At 50.1% G+C, this 14,127-nt stretch overlaps 1 protein-coding gene across 1 annotated transcript in view; it reads left to right on the top strand.

The window, feature by feature from the left end:
* Window positions 1–11,609, top strand: part of CNKSR1 (connector enhancer of kinase suppressor of Ras 1) — a 16,143-nt gene extending 4,534 nt beyond the window's left edge. The window contains exons 2-21 of the mRNA XM_069079456.1: window positions 1,032–1,189; window positions 1,803–1,984; window positions 2,474–2,558; window positions 3,728–3,769; window positions 3,871–3,990; window positions 4,968–5,027; window positions 5,227–5,295; window positions 5,792–5,893; window positions 5,975–6,036; window positions 6,130–6,206; window positions 6,498–6,640; window positions 7,113–7,149; window positions 7,701–7,873; window positions 8,199–8,272; window positions 8,560–8,631; window positions 9,054–9,127; window positions 9,343–9,404; window positions 9,497–9,596; window positions 9,771–9,961; window positions 10,086–11,609. Of these exons, the coding sequence (XP_068935557.1) occupies window positions 1,032–1,189; window positions 1,803–1,984; window positions 2,474–2,558; window positions 3,728–3,769; window positions 3,871–3,990; window positions 4,968–5,027; window positions 5,227–5,295; window positions 5,792–5,893; window positions 5,975–6,036; window positions 6,130–6,206; window positions 6,498–6,640; window positions 7,113–7,149; window positions 7,701–7,873; window positions 8,199–8,272; window positions 8,560–8,631; window positions 9,054–9,127; window positions 9,343–9,404; window positions 9,497–9,596; window positions 9,771–9,961; window positions 10,086–10,331 (2,129 nt within the window). The 3' untranslated portion in view covers window positions 10,332–11,609. The remainder of the gene's footprint in view (window positions 1–1,031; window positions 1,190–1,802; window positions 1,985–2,473; window positions 2,559–3,727; window positions 3,770–3,870; window positions 3,991–4,967; window positions 5,028–5,226; window positions 5,296–5,791; window positions 5,894–5,974; window positions 6,037–6,129; window positions 6,207–6,497; window positions 6,641–7,112; window positions 7,150–7,700; window positions 7,874–8,198; window positions 8,273–8,559; window positions 8,632–9,053; window positions 9,128–9,342; window positions 9,405–9,496; window positions 9,597–9,770; window positions 9,962–10,085) is intronic.
* The last annotated feature ends 2,518 nt before the right edge of the window (window positions 11,610–14,127 follow it).

The following is a 14,127-nucleotide window of genomic DNA, read 5'->3' as shown; positions in this document are numbered from 1 at the left end:
CTTAGAACACAGAATGTCAGAGCTGGGAAGACCCTTAGTACACAGGATGTCAGAGCTGGGAGGGATCTTAGAACACAGGATATCAGAGCTGGAAGAGATCTTAGAACACAGAATGTCAGAGCTGGGAAGACCCTTAGAACACAGAATGTCAGAGCTGGGAGGGCCCTTAGAACATAGACTGTCAGAGCTGGAAGAGATCTTAGAACACAGAATGTCAGAGTTGGGAGGGGCCTTAGAACACAGAATGTCAGGGTTGAGTGGGATATTAGAGCTTATCTAGTCCAAGTTTGTCATTTTACAGATGAGAAAACAGGTCCAGAACAGATCAGTGACTTGCTCAAGGCCTTAAATCCAGGACTCCTTTCTCCTAGCTCAGATCTTTCTCATTATAGCAGGATGCTTCTTGGTCAGATTTTCCCTTGTCCCACATGGTATAAGGAAGGATTTTAAAATAATAGTAACCATTAGCATTTATATAATGCTTTAAGGTTTGCAAAGTACCATATATGTGTTATCTCATCTGATACTCACAATAATAATAATAGTTAACATTTATTTAGCACCTACTGTGTGCTAAGCAACGAACAATTATTATCTCATTTGATTCTCACAACAAACGTGGCAGATAGTGCTGTTGTCACCCGTTTTACAAATAAGCAAACTCAGGCTGGGAAGCTAAATGACTTGCCTAGAGTCAACCAGCTAGTGTCTGCCGTAGAATTTGAACTCTGACTTTACTGACTCCCAAGTGTAACACTGTTCACTGCCCATCCAGATGCCCTTTTGTCTATACACCATGAAAGCTGGGGTTACCCAAGAACCCCTGAAGCCAGTCAAGGACTGATGAAAGAGACTGAGGGCCTTCCCCCATCTGTTGGATCTGGAGGCATGAGGAAACATGGCTGGAGGGTGGGTGTGGGTATCCAATGTGGCAGCCAGCAATGGCAGCTCCTCTCTTGGCTGTAGCAAGAAGGGGAGGTTGGGGGGAGGGTCCTGTTCCTTCATGCCAACCAGTATCTCTCCTCCTGCAGGCCTGGATGACCTAGTACAAGAATACCCCTTTGAGGAGTGGGCCCTACTGGGGAGTGATCTGCTTCAGCTCTGTCCTCGGAGCCTGGAGGCCTTGGGGGTCTGGCACATTGGCCATCAAGAACTTATCCTGGATGCGGTGGAACAACTCCGGACTCTGGTGAGTCGGCCCCAGGGACTTTGAGGCTACATCTCCTGGAGGGGCCTTCACCAAGGTCACCGCCTGGGGTGCCCTTATATAGGACAGGCAACATGCCCAAGGTTATATGGAAAATATATGACAGAATCAAACCTAGAACCCAGATCTGATGGGCCACAGTCCTATATCCTTGTTCTTTCCACAGCCTTGTTTGCTGGGGCTGAGACATAGGTTCATAGGACCTAGAGTTGGAAGGGAAGTCCTCAAGTTCAATCCTCTCATTTTACAGATGAAGAAACTGAGGCCCAGAGAGGTGAAGGGACTTGCCCAAAGTTTGTTGTTGTTCTGTGTAACATATCTATCATAGCCTGCCAATATTGGCCATGGGTTTTCTTGGCAAAAATATTGGAGCAGTTTGCAAACAGAGGTTAAATGATTTGCCCAAGGTCACACAGCTAGTAAGTATCTAAGGCAGGATTTGAACTCCAGGCCCAACCCTCTATCCACTGAGCCATCTAGCTGCCCAAAGTTTCACAGACCAAGGACTCTCCCTCCTAATCCATTCTTCCCATTGGGAGGGCCTGGTACAGGGGAGTGTGGGAGTGACTTTTTGTGTTCTTCTTACTGGCCACAGAGCTCTGGGCTAGAGACTGAAAACCTCCGGAAGCTAACAGAGCAGCTGCGGACCCTGACCCACAACTTGTGCGGTCTTGTCCCAGGCTGCCTTGGGGCCAGTGGGGAACCTGCCCCAGACCTACTCACTGGAGCCATCGAGCTAGTCCGAGCAGCTTGGGCCCTTCTCTGCTGGCTCAACAGGTAATGTAGCTGATGAGTTATTCTCAATAATAACCCTGGTGTTTGCTTCTCACTCTGACAGTTTGCAGGGGGCTTTCTTACCAGTTCCACATCCCATGCAATTCTCAGAAAAGTTAGATGAAATTAGGATCATTGGCCCCATTTTGCAGCAGAGAAAACTGAGGCTTCTGGAATTTGGATGGCTTACCCAATGTTTTCAGTGAATTGTCAGCAGGACAAAGACTTGAAACGTCAGCCTCTTGATTTCTAGTCCTTTATTTTTCCATTCTGTCCCCCCTGCCTGTAGCTGCTGGGCACAGGGGGTGGAGATACTCCTGGGGAGAGAAGACAAGAGATTTGGGCTGAGTATGACTTGGGCCGACCCTGCACCTCCCTGATGCCTAGAATTTGAGGCTCTGCTGAGGAAAAGCATGAGGTCCTTTGCCCCAGGAACAATCTGGCCCTCGACCATGGGGCTCAGCTGTCTTTTCAACTTTCCCTGACTCCCAGGTACCTTTTTTCTCAAATCAATGACTTCTCCGCCTGCCAGGAGATCGGGGATTTGTGCAGGGAGCTGGCCCAGACCTTGCAGGCGGTGAGTGACCCTCCAGACCCACTTCCAGCCTGAGACTAGAGGTGGTACTGAGCTCAGCCCAGGGGGCGGGGCAGGAGGAACTGGATCCTAGCGATGCTTTTTATAACCTGTGAATCAGCCAGGGATTGCATGTAGGGGCCACACAGCCTGGGGAGGGGTGACTGGCCATTTGAGGAAGACCTCAGGCTTCAGGTACTGGAGGGAGGCGAAATCGGGAGATGGAATGAGAATGGGCTCCCCTGGTCTTTGCCACCCTCCCCCACTGAGCCCTCCCTCCAGGGACTCGGGCCACCTCCACTCCTGACTTTCCTGACCTTGACTTTTATGTATCTGGCCCAGGAGCTTGTGGGGAGGGGGAGGAGGGAGCTGTGAGTGGGGCCCTAATGACCTCTTCTTTGGGAGGTGGGGAAAGAGCAGCCAGAGGAGGCTCGAGTTTTTATATTTGGCAGGTCATAGAGGCAGGTCCAAGAATAGCTGGCATGAGCTGAGGGCAAGGAGAAGAGGACGGGAACCTAGGGCTCTGCTTGAGAAGGCTGCACAGAGTGGGAGGTCTGGCTCCGAAGATCCAGTTTGGGTTTGGGAATGGGGAAGTTGAGTGTGGCCCTGGGAGAGAATGTATGAATGTATGAGAGGCTCTGTGTGTGTGTGTATGTGCGTGTGTGTGTGTGTCCATCTGTCTGTGTGTGCATGTGTCCGTCTGTGTGTGTGTCCATCTGTCTGTGTGTGCATGTATGTGTCCATCTGTCTGTGTGTGTGTCCATCTGTCTGTGTGTGCATGTATGTGTCCATCTGTCTGTGTGTGTGTTTGTCCGTCTGTCTGTCTGAGAATGGGCACGTGTGGCCCACTGAGAATGGGGTTACTGCTCCTTCAGAGACACCTGTCTATCTAGGGCTGAGTATGGGTCCCCTGCAGAGAACAGGAGAGAATCTTGTCTACAGGCATGATGTAGGGACCTCAGGTCAAGGTAAGAAGGAAGAGGCTGGTTTGGAGTTAGACAAGAGGGTACTGACTCAGCTCCTTGGTGTCCACTTGGTTTTAAGAGGGGCAGTGATCTTATTTGCTGCTACCCTTCTGGGATAGATGGGGAAGACTTTTCTCATCCAGAGGCTAGTTAGGCCTCCCTGTTCAATTTGGGAGTCCACCTGGGCCTCCTGTCTCTTCTTTTTAGGACTACCCAGTGGCGAAAAAGGAGGCCCAGATCCTGAGGCTTGTGAGTATTGTGGGGATAAGAGGGGAGGGGAGGGGAGGGCTGCAGGGGGTCTCCCCTTTTCCCCTTCTCCACATCTGCCTCACACCTCACAACCTTCTCAGGGTGACAACATCCTGAGCATCTGTGACGCCATCCTGAGCTTCAGCCCTGATGACTTGCTGGATCAGAGGGCTGTCTTGGAGCTGGTGGAGCTGAGAGCCAGGAATCCTGAGGAAGCCCTGGTGAGCCTTTCCTGCACCTTTCTACAAACCTTGCCCAGGCTGGTGGAGACAGGCACAGGGTCTGGCTTTAACTTCTCAGGCTCTGATACTTCTTTGGAGACCTGAGGAAAGTTGTTTAACAGAGCTTCAGTTTATCCCCCTGTAAAATGGAGATGATAGTGCTTATATTGCATACCTCACAGGATTGTCAGTGGAGTCACAAGATACAATGGAGGGAAAGCTGTATTTAAATATATGCTATTGAAATCCTGCAGTTAGAGAACCCTGCAAAGAGTTGGAAAGTTAGAGCAGAAAGTGTCAAAGCTGGGAGGGGACTTAGAACCTAGAATGTCAGAGGTGAGAGGGCCCTTAGAACCCAGGATGTCAGGGCTGGGAGGGCCCTTAGAACACAGGATGTCAGAGCTGGGAGGGCCCTTAGGATGTCAGAGTCCTGGGCGAAGAGTCAGAGAACCTGAAGTCTCTTTTACTAACTGGTTGTGTAACCTTAGGGAAATCATTTAGTTGATCTAAAAAAAAGAGTTTTGTTCTCTTAAAGGAGACAAAGGGGCGGCTAGGTGGCGCAGTGAATAGAGTACTGGCCCTGGAGTCAGGAGGACCTGAGTTCAAATCCGACCTCAGACACTTAACACAAAAACTAGCTGTGTGACCTTGGGCAAGTCACTTAATCCCAGTTGTCCTCCAAAAAGAAAAAAAAGGAGATGGGTTTAGAGAAACTAAATATTTGATCCCTAAGAACCCTCCCAGCTCTGACATGTTGTGTTCTAAGGGCCCTCCCAGCTCTGACATCCTGGGTTCTCAGGGCCTTCCCTCAAGACTCCTTGGGAGCACATTCTTGCCTTACTCTGCATTCCCAGTGTTGTAGCACAGTGCTTGACTCAGACAGGGGAAGCCCTTGTAATTGAAGGCACCTTGATGCTTCTCACTTCCCCATCCTCATTGAGCTTGGTGTACGTCTCTGGGTGTGTCTGTGTATCCAGGGCCTGGAAATCCTAACCACCAGCAGCTGCCACCACTTTGTGTCTGGAACGGCCCCAGAGGTAAGAGGCCTCCTCATCCTGTCTGTTCCCTGCTTTGTCCCATCCTTCCACCCTGAGGGAGGAATGCAGGGCTGTAATCCCTGTCTGCAAATTCCTCCTGCTTTCCAGAGCTCTTCAGCTACTTGGGATGATTGAGGCTCCAAGGGGGAGAGCTCCATCACCACCCCATGCTCCTCATCTCTCCCTTTGTCCTCTACAGTCTCCTGCTGACGGCTGTTCCCAGATCTTGCTTGGAGACGAGATTGTCCAGGTCAACGGGCAAGTGGTGGTGAGTTGCCCAGAAGGGAAGGAATGATTGCATCTCTGGACAGTTGCCTTGTTGGCATGGGAGAGAAGGGGGCCTCCTGAGGTGGGACCCAGGGAGGGATCCCACCTATTTGGGAGAACCCTCTTCCATGTAGAAACTCAATCCCTGTCCTTTAGGTGTCCTTGGACTGTGGGGAGAGATGGCAGGATGGACACATGGGTCCAAGCCTACATTGTAGGGGAGCCCAGGTGTCAGGCACGGATGGGGAGAATTGGGGCAGAGTCAATGAGCTGGGTGAGGTTAGCTCGGGAAGACTTCCTGCAGGAAGGAGGGGTCGTACTTATACTGAGGAAGGGAGAAGACAGGATGGGGAGCAGGTTTGTCCTATTGGCCAGAGCCTCTCACCTGTAGATCAGGGGCTTGGGGTGGGAATGGGGGTGGGGGTCAATGCATGGGCAGCCTCTGCCCCCATTCCAAATCAGACCTAAGTCTCTGTCCTCCTGCCTTGGTGCTTTAGGTGGGCTGGCCCCGGGCTAGCTTGGACAGGCAGCTGCTCCAGGACCTGGGCCTCCTCAGACTGGTGCTGAAGACTGTTCCTGTGCCCACGACTGCCCCTCAGGTAGATTCCTCTCCCCCCTCCCCATCCCTGCTCTCCATTGTCTTGTCCCTCACTCACCATTTCCTCCCACTTATTCCTCAGAGCCCCTTGGACATTTCCTGCTCAAGGAGCCAGTCACCAGTCTTGGCCTCCCCGTCTCCTAGGTAATGGACTCTACAAGCAGAGTATGTCATGTGTTGGGGATGGCACATAGGGAGGCATGACTATTTGGTTCCTACATTCTCTGTTCCCCACAGAATCGCAGGAGACCAAGCTACTGCCTTCATCTTTGACCAGAGCCCCTACCCAAGATCCCCCACTTCCCCTGAGGCAGGTAGGAAGGCGGAAACAGTTCTAAGGCTCTTCCCAGTTCTTCCAATTTCAACATTCTTTGATTCTATCTCTGGTATTTTAGTATGTCCCCTGTGGACACCTTCCCCAATTCCAACACATACTGCAGATTGATAGGGTGCCCCATCATACAAGAAGAGCAGTGTCATCAGCATAAATGTCTCAATATCTAGGTGCCCCTGTTCTCCAGACCACAAACCTTTCCTAGGCATCCTTCCTGGTTCTCTGGGAACCCAGAACATAGCACATGTTGAGAGAGCAACTGTCTTTCTAGGCCCAACCACACCTTTAGCCTGTGGTGATATTTGTGGCTCTGATGGGGTCCCCAGCTCCCCCAGAGCAGCAGATCCTCACCCAGCAGCCCAGCTAGACACAGAGGAAACTGAGAATCACAGATTCCCCGAGCCCCTGGACAAGGTAAGCTTGGAGCTGAGGGGGAGGAGGTCCCAGGTCTGGCCTTCCCCTTTCTCCCAGTAATAGCCATGTATTCAGGGTAGAACTGGGGCTAGAGACTAGACTGGTAATAGCTGGGTGGAGGAACTGAACCTGTTTAGCCTGGGGAGCACCAGAGGAGAGGGCAGCTTTTCCCAGCACTCTGAAAGTCCAGCATGCAGGCAGGGGCTCATTCTGCTTGGCTGCAGAAGGCAACAGGTGGGAGCTGCAAGGGGAAGGATTTGTGCTTAATATAAGAAAAACTAGTTGAAGATGGAGGTCTCCAGATGGGGGACGGGTTTCTCCAGAAGGTCAAGGGTCCCTCATCACTAAAGGCCTTCAGTCAGGGACTGAATGATCCATTGTAAGAAGGGATTTCTGCTCAGGCTTGGGTTGGTCTAGATAATCTCCAAGGTTGCTTCCAACTCTTAAGATTCTCCCATCCTTGTGCCCTCAGAGTCCTTCCTGCACTCGGAGGAAGTCAAAATCCAAAGGTACATGACCCTGCTGGATATTAGGGATTGGGTGGGGGATGCCAGAGATGCCCCCTCCCTTAAATGGCTCCTTCTGGAGGTCATAGGGCTGTATGTGGGTTTGTTGTGTGTTCTTGGTAACTCCCTTGCTCTCTCTGATACACTTCTGTAAAAGTTGGGGAAGCCAGACTAGATGATCTCTTAGGGTGGCAAGGTGGCCCCATAGTGCATAGAGCACCAGGCTTGGAGTCAGGAAAACCTTAGTTCAAATCTGGCCTCAAGTCACTTTACCCTGTTTGCCTCAGTTTCCTCATCTGTAAAATGAACTGGAGAGAGAAATGGCAAACCACTCCAGTATCTTTGCCAAGAAAACCCCAAATGGGGTCATGAAGGGTTTGACCTGACTGAACAACAATGAAATGTCCCTTTCAGTTCTAATGCTCTACAAATTGCGTGATTCTGGTCCTGGGCTCCTCTCCCCTTTTGTGCCCCTGTGCAAGTGGGGCTTGGGACAGAATGGAAGGAAGGGCACAGGAGAAGGAAGGTGGCTTTCCTAACCTTGGCCCCCACAGGGGTGGCGACTCGGCTGAGCCGGAGGAGGGTATCATGCCGGGAGCTGGGCCGGCCTGACTGCGATGGGTGGCTCCTGCTTCGGAAGGTGCCTGGAGGCTTCATGGGTCCCCGCTGGCGCCGGTGTTGGATGGTGCTGAAGGGTCACACCCTCTACTGGTACCGACAGCCCCAGGTGAGGCCTGTGGGAGAGAGCGGCACGTGTGCAGCCCCCGCAGGAGAGGCCAGGCCATCACGGACAATAGGCTGGCCTTCTCTGTCTACCTGGGAGGAGTGCCTCCTCTTGTCTTTGCCCATCCCTCTGCCTGTCTGCCCTCCTCTTACCTGTGCTTTTGTCTCTTCCCTGGGACACAGGCCACCCTTCCTGACCTTTTCTCTGCCCCTCTGCCCCAGACCTGGGGATCCCTAGTGGGGTATTGCTACCTCAGTGGAGTTTCATGTGTACAGGAGAATTGAGTTGTTTGAGAGTCTTCTCTCCTTCCCACATCTCTTTCCCCCAGGATGAGAAGGCTGAAGGGCTGATCAATGTCTCCAACTATAGCCTGGAGAGTGGTAGGGACCAGAAGAAGAAATAGTGAGTGAGGGCCGTGTGGGAGGCTTGGGTCAGACTTGGAGAGGAGATGGAGAGCTGGGATCAGATTTGGGGTAGGGGGAGGAGATTGAAAGGAATGGGGTCAGACTTGGGGTGGGGTCAGGCAGGGTGGGAGAGCTTGGGCATTCGGGTCAGACTTGGGGAGGAGATGGGAGGACAGCATCAGCCTGGGAAGTGCCGCTTTGTTAGGCAGGAGAGTAATGGCCTTTCAGTGGTTTCTGGGCAGGGCCTGGCCTGAGAATGACCTTGCCCTCTCTCCCTCCCCACAGTGTGTTCCAGCTTACCCATGACATGTACAAGCCCTTTATCTTCGCTGCAGACACCCTGGCCGACTTGAGCATGTAAGAGGTTGATCGCTGTTCCTTCCCCTCTCATCTCTATTACCATCTGCATCCCCATCTCTATCCCTATCTCCATTCCCATCCCATCCCCATTCTTACCTCCATCCCTATCGCAGTCCCCATACCCTTCCCCATCTCTATCCCTGTCTCCATCCCCATCCCATCCCCATTCTTACCTCCATCCCTATCACACTCCCCATCCCCATCCCCATTTTTTGCCCCATCCCTATTTCTATCCTCATTCCCATACCTGTTCCCGTTCCTTTCTTTTTCCCAGCCCTTCCCTTCTCTACTCTTCTCCTTCTCCCTCTCTCTCCCTCCCACTGTCCTCTTTTGTACTGACTAGACTGAGGTCAGGGGCACATGCCCACTCTGCCCTTCCCTTTGCCCATGACGACTTACCCCTTCCCCTTTTTTGCCAGGTGGGTGAGCCACCTGGTGACTTGCATTTCCAAGTACCAGTCTCACAGCCGAACTCCTGCACCCAAAGAGGAAGGTGAGGGTAGGCCCTGGGTCATGGGCCCTTTTCTTCCCAGATGTCCTCCCCCACATACTACCAAGGTCAGGGGTGGGGTACCACTCTCCAGGGAGGAATTCACCTCCTTCCTCCCCTCCCCTATGACTTCCTAGGACATGAGAAAGGGCAGCCCCTTTCCCTGGCCCAGATGTTCCTGCCCCTGAGCCTCAAACTGTCCCTTCCTCTCTCCCCAGATTGCTATAGTGAAACAGAAGCAGAAGACCCAGATGAGGAAGCAGGGTCCCGCTCGGCCTCAGTGAGTACCCAGGGGAGCAGAAGGGAAGGGATGAGGATTTGTGGGGGGAAGGGGTAGAAGAAACCTGGGCTAACACTGTTCCTGTCTCTCAGCCAAGCCCAGTAGGAGTCTGGAGCTCTCCCCCTGGAGATGTCTTCCCCTCAGCCACGACTCCCCAAGGCAGCGCCCAGGTGTCACATAGCCCTTCAACAGGTATTCACTGCAGATGGGGAGAGAATGGGCAATGCACAGAGGCTAGGGACATGTGGGCGCTTGGGAGTCACCAGAGGGAGAGGAGGATGTGGGGACTTTCAAAAGGGGTAAAAGAGGGATCCTTTGGAGGGGGGCTTGACCCTGGGGCCTGTCCTGTCCCATGCATCTCCCCAGCCTCAGACAGCAGCAGTGAGGGAGCTCTGGAGCACCTGGTCCGGGGCCTACAGCAGGGGGGGGTGTCCCTTTTGGGGCGCCCACAGTTCTTGAGCCAGGAACAATGTCGCCGCTCTTTCCTGCGCCGTGCCCGTGACCCCCAGCTCAATGAACGGGCTCACCATGTGCGATGCCTGCAGAGTACACTCAAGGTGAGTCCTGGCCATGGCCACGGTCTTGGGAAGGAGGAGGAGGAGAAAGAATCCCTGGGCTAGGTAACTGGTGAGGGTTGGAGAGATGCTCAGCATCTGTGCCCCCTGTCCCCCTGGTCCTCAGGCAAAGCTTCAGGAGCTGCAGGTCCTGGATGAGGTGCTGAATGACCCCATGTTGACTTCTGAGAAGTTCCAGAGGTGGAAAGAGAAGAACCAGGAATTGTACTTAGACAGGCCAGGAGGCTGGGCTGTGACAGGGGCTGAAGGGACCGCCTGCCTCCCAACACTGGATCCTAAGGATGGTACTGCCTCTGACCCCCAAGAGCACCTGCCTCCTGATACTCAGTGCCCAAGGCCACCTGACCTTTGACTCTGGGGAAGGGAGGACATTTGCTTTCTAATCTCTAACTGGGGGAGTTCCCAACCTCTCAGTAGGTGGAGTTATCTGTCTACCACCAAACCTCTGATCTCGCCCCCACCCCAACCCTGCTTTGTCCAGGATAGGCTGGTCAGGGTCCTCTCTGGGGTCTCAGTAGGGCTGAGAACCCCATCACTGTGCCTCCACCCCCAACTTCCTGACTCCTAGGCAGTTGGGGTGACAAGTGACAAGTCTATTTCCTGCTTCTCAGACCTCAGTTCAGACCCCTTCTCCTTTTCTCCCTCCCTTGGTTCCCCAAAACAGTCCAGCCTATTTCCCTGGAATTCAAAGCCCACAACATGCTGCCATCTCTCTGACCAGAATTGTCTGAGGATGGGGAGAACAGAGCTCAGCATTATTTTAGATCTTGTCATCAGTTCCCCCAAAGAGGGAAAATGAGAGAGCAGAAAGACAAAAACATGTATTTGGAACATGAATCCAGAAGTGGGGGGGACAGGGGAGGGGGAGAGGCCAAGGGCCCTGATCTTTTTACTTTGGTCATGTAGATGGGTGACCAGGGTATCTAGCACTGCTCACTTTCGTTCCCTGTCCCACACTGCAATATTAGCATAGGTGTACCTCACTTTATAGAATGGCTGCATTTCAACACATTAAAATGAATTTACTCTGGTGTCCCTCTGACTGATGGTCTACAACCAGAGGTGAGCTCCAAGAGGAAGCAGGACCCCAATATCCCAAGATCACAGAATCTCGAGTTTGAAGAAGAGACCTCAAGGGCCACCATATGTCCTGTTCCTGAAAAAGAGTCAACCAGCTTTTTGTCTGAGGTTTCTGGGGAGAGAGAAGCCACCACTTCGAGAGAACAACCACTTTTGGATCACTGGTTGTTAGGAAATTTTCCTAACATGACTCTAAATGATATAGTAGATAAGAGTTCTGGACTTGGAATTAGAAAGATCTGGGTTCAAATCCTGACTCGGACACTAGTAGTTGGATGACCTTGGGGATGGGGTTGAGGAGAGGGGCAAAACATCCCTGAAAATTCATGTTCTCTTTTGGTTCATTATGCCCCCCTCCCCTTGAGTTTACTCTAGTTATAGTTCATGTCTTAGGTTTCCACAAATGTTGGTAAAGAGTATGGGGCATGGTCTCTGATTCCTATACAAGCACTCCTGTTAACATATATGCATATCCGTAATAGGACAGCCTTCACAAAAAATGCAAATGATGCAAAGGGGCCCATAAACAGATGAAATAAACATACAAAGCATGCAAAGGACTTCATTCCTTTTATTGCTGAAAGAGGGAGACCATGGGTGTTTAATATTGCATATACTGTCAGATATAGCTGATTTTGGCTGTTGGTTTTTCCAAGGTTTTCTTTTTCTTCTTTTTTTATCTTTGTTATAGGGCATGACTTGTTGGGTAAAGGTGGGGAGAGACATATATTCAGAAATTAATGAGATGATTTTTTATTGTAGCAAAGGATTGGAAACAAAAGGGAGTACCTGTCAATGGGGCAATGGCTGAATCAATTATGATATATTAGTATAATGGAATAATATTGCATCATAAGAAATGACAAATGAGATAGTTTCCAAGAATCCTATATGAATTTGAAGACTTGTATGAATTGATGCAGAAGTAAGTGCGCAGAATCAGGAAAGGACTTTGTAAAGAAAAATAGATGCAGAAGAACTTAAGAAAAAAAGAAACAAAGGTCATATAACAAAAGATAATTTTTAAAATTTATTTAGTATTTTACTTTTCCCCAGTCACATGTACACATAATTTCTAACATTTATTTTTAAAACTTTGAGTTCCTAATTCTCTCCCTTCTTCCCTTCCCACCTCTCACCCCTCACTAAGAAGGTAAGCAATTCTATATAGGTTATACATATGTAATCATGCAAAACGTTTCCATATTAGTCATGTGAAAGAAAACATAGACCCCCCCCTCCAAAAAAGACTTCAAAAAAAAGTTTTAAAAGTATGTTTCAATCTGTATTCAGACTCCATCAGTCAAAAGACAATTTAAAAAAAACTAATTTATCATCTGCTCTGCTTTTGGTTAAAGGAGATCTCCAATAGATTTTCAGATAACTGAAGGTCCCTATTACTACTGTATTATATCCCTATGCAAAGTTTGTGAATTATTTCTTTCATCTTGCAGTCCAGGGAGTCTTTAATATATTTCCCACAACATCACTTTTGCTTTTCTCTCCATTGATCTTTGTCCTTACTTAGGTGATTGGATTTCTCTATACGACAATATCTTATTTATGTAAAATGCTACTAAAATACCTTGTTTCTTACTCACTTTCCCTGAGCTACTCCTCCACCTACCTCAGCCACACACAATGATGGTTATACCCTCGCTCTGGCCACCACCCACAAATGTATACTTCCATGTTCAAGAATTCCAAAGTCCCCTTATTTGACCATAACCTATCGGCTTCCTACCTCTCTCTCTGCCTCCCGTTGCAAAACTCTGCTCTTTATCCATACCATGACCTACACTATCTTTACCCCTCAATTTCCCCTCGGCCATCTGCCCTGTACTAGTGATTCTCTCCTCTTTTCTTTATCTTGCTCTGTTGGTGAACCCATTCAACTCTACACTACCCTGACCTCTTGAGTCTCTCACTGTCTTACCATTTTACCGATTTTGCAATGCCAAGCCTCAGCCTTGGATCATTTCTACTATCTGCGCTTCTTTTCAAGACCTGTGCTGCTTAATGAATGTGGAGAAAATCATACTACCATTCTGACTCGGGCGTCTATGAGTCCATGCCATGTTAACCTCAAGGGGGCCCTCCTTGCTACTAGGCAGTCCTACTGTACCTCCTTACCAACTCACCATCCCACCCAGAACAGTGCTTCCAAACCTTTTCATCCCTCCTCAGACCTCTCATGGCTCACCCTGCCCCCACCCTCTCAAAGCCCTCTTCTTCCTTCTCCCTTTGTATCATTTTATTCCAATGCCTTCTACCCCTCTCTCCTCCTTCCCTCCTGTCCAATGTGAGGTGGCCTTACTCCTTTCCAAGGCTAACCCCACTACCTACTCAGTGATCCCATTATATCCTGTAGCCTCCAACAGAATCCCACCTCTGTCATCCCAGACTTTTATTTATTTTCAGTCTTTCCCTATGTACTAGCTCCTTCCCTATGGCCTTCTTGTGTCTCCTCCATCCTCAAAAAACTCTCACTTGATCCTTCCATCCCCACTAACAATCCATTCTCCTTCTTCAGCTCTTCCTGGTTTTAAACACGTGGTTTCCCCACACACCCTACCCCTTCTAGCTTCCTTCTTTTCTTATTTGTATCCCCAATGCTTAAAACAGTTCCTGACACATAGTGGGTGCTTAATAAATATTTATTGAATTGATTTCCTAAATTTCTTTTTCCCTTTGAGGCTAAACCCATTGAAAAAGCCATCTACAATAGAAGCCTCTACTTCCTCTCTTCTCCCTCTCTTCTTAAGCCCTTATAACCCAGCTTCCAAGCTCATTATTCCTCTGTAACTGCTCTCTCCAAAGTAACCAGTGATCTCTTAATTACCAACTCCAGTGACCTTTCTTCAGTTCTCATTCTCCCCCACCTCTCCTAGCCTTTGGCACTGTTGCCCATCCTCCCTCTTTGATGCTCTCCTCTCTAGGTTTTCAGGACACCATGAGCTCCTGGTTCCCCTCCTACCTCTCTGGCCGCTCCTTCTCAGTCTCCTTTGCTGTGTCCTCATCCAGATCATGCCCTCTAACCCTGGGCCCTCTTCTCTTCTCCCTCTATA

This window comes from Petaurus breviceps, unplaced genomic scaffold (assembly GCF_028583685.1).
Source record: "Petaurus breviceps papuanus isolate PSGF00001 unplaced genomic scaffold, PetGlider_PUasm1.0 91041, whole genome shotgun sequence".
Taxonomy (NCBI): domain Eukaryota; kingdom Metazoa; phylum Chordata; class Mammalia; order Diprotodontia; family Petauridae; genus Petaurus; species Petaurus breviceps.
The sequence above is the reverse complement of the archived record's forward strand: the minus strand, read 5'-3'. Positions and strand labels throughout refer to the sequence as shown.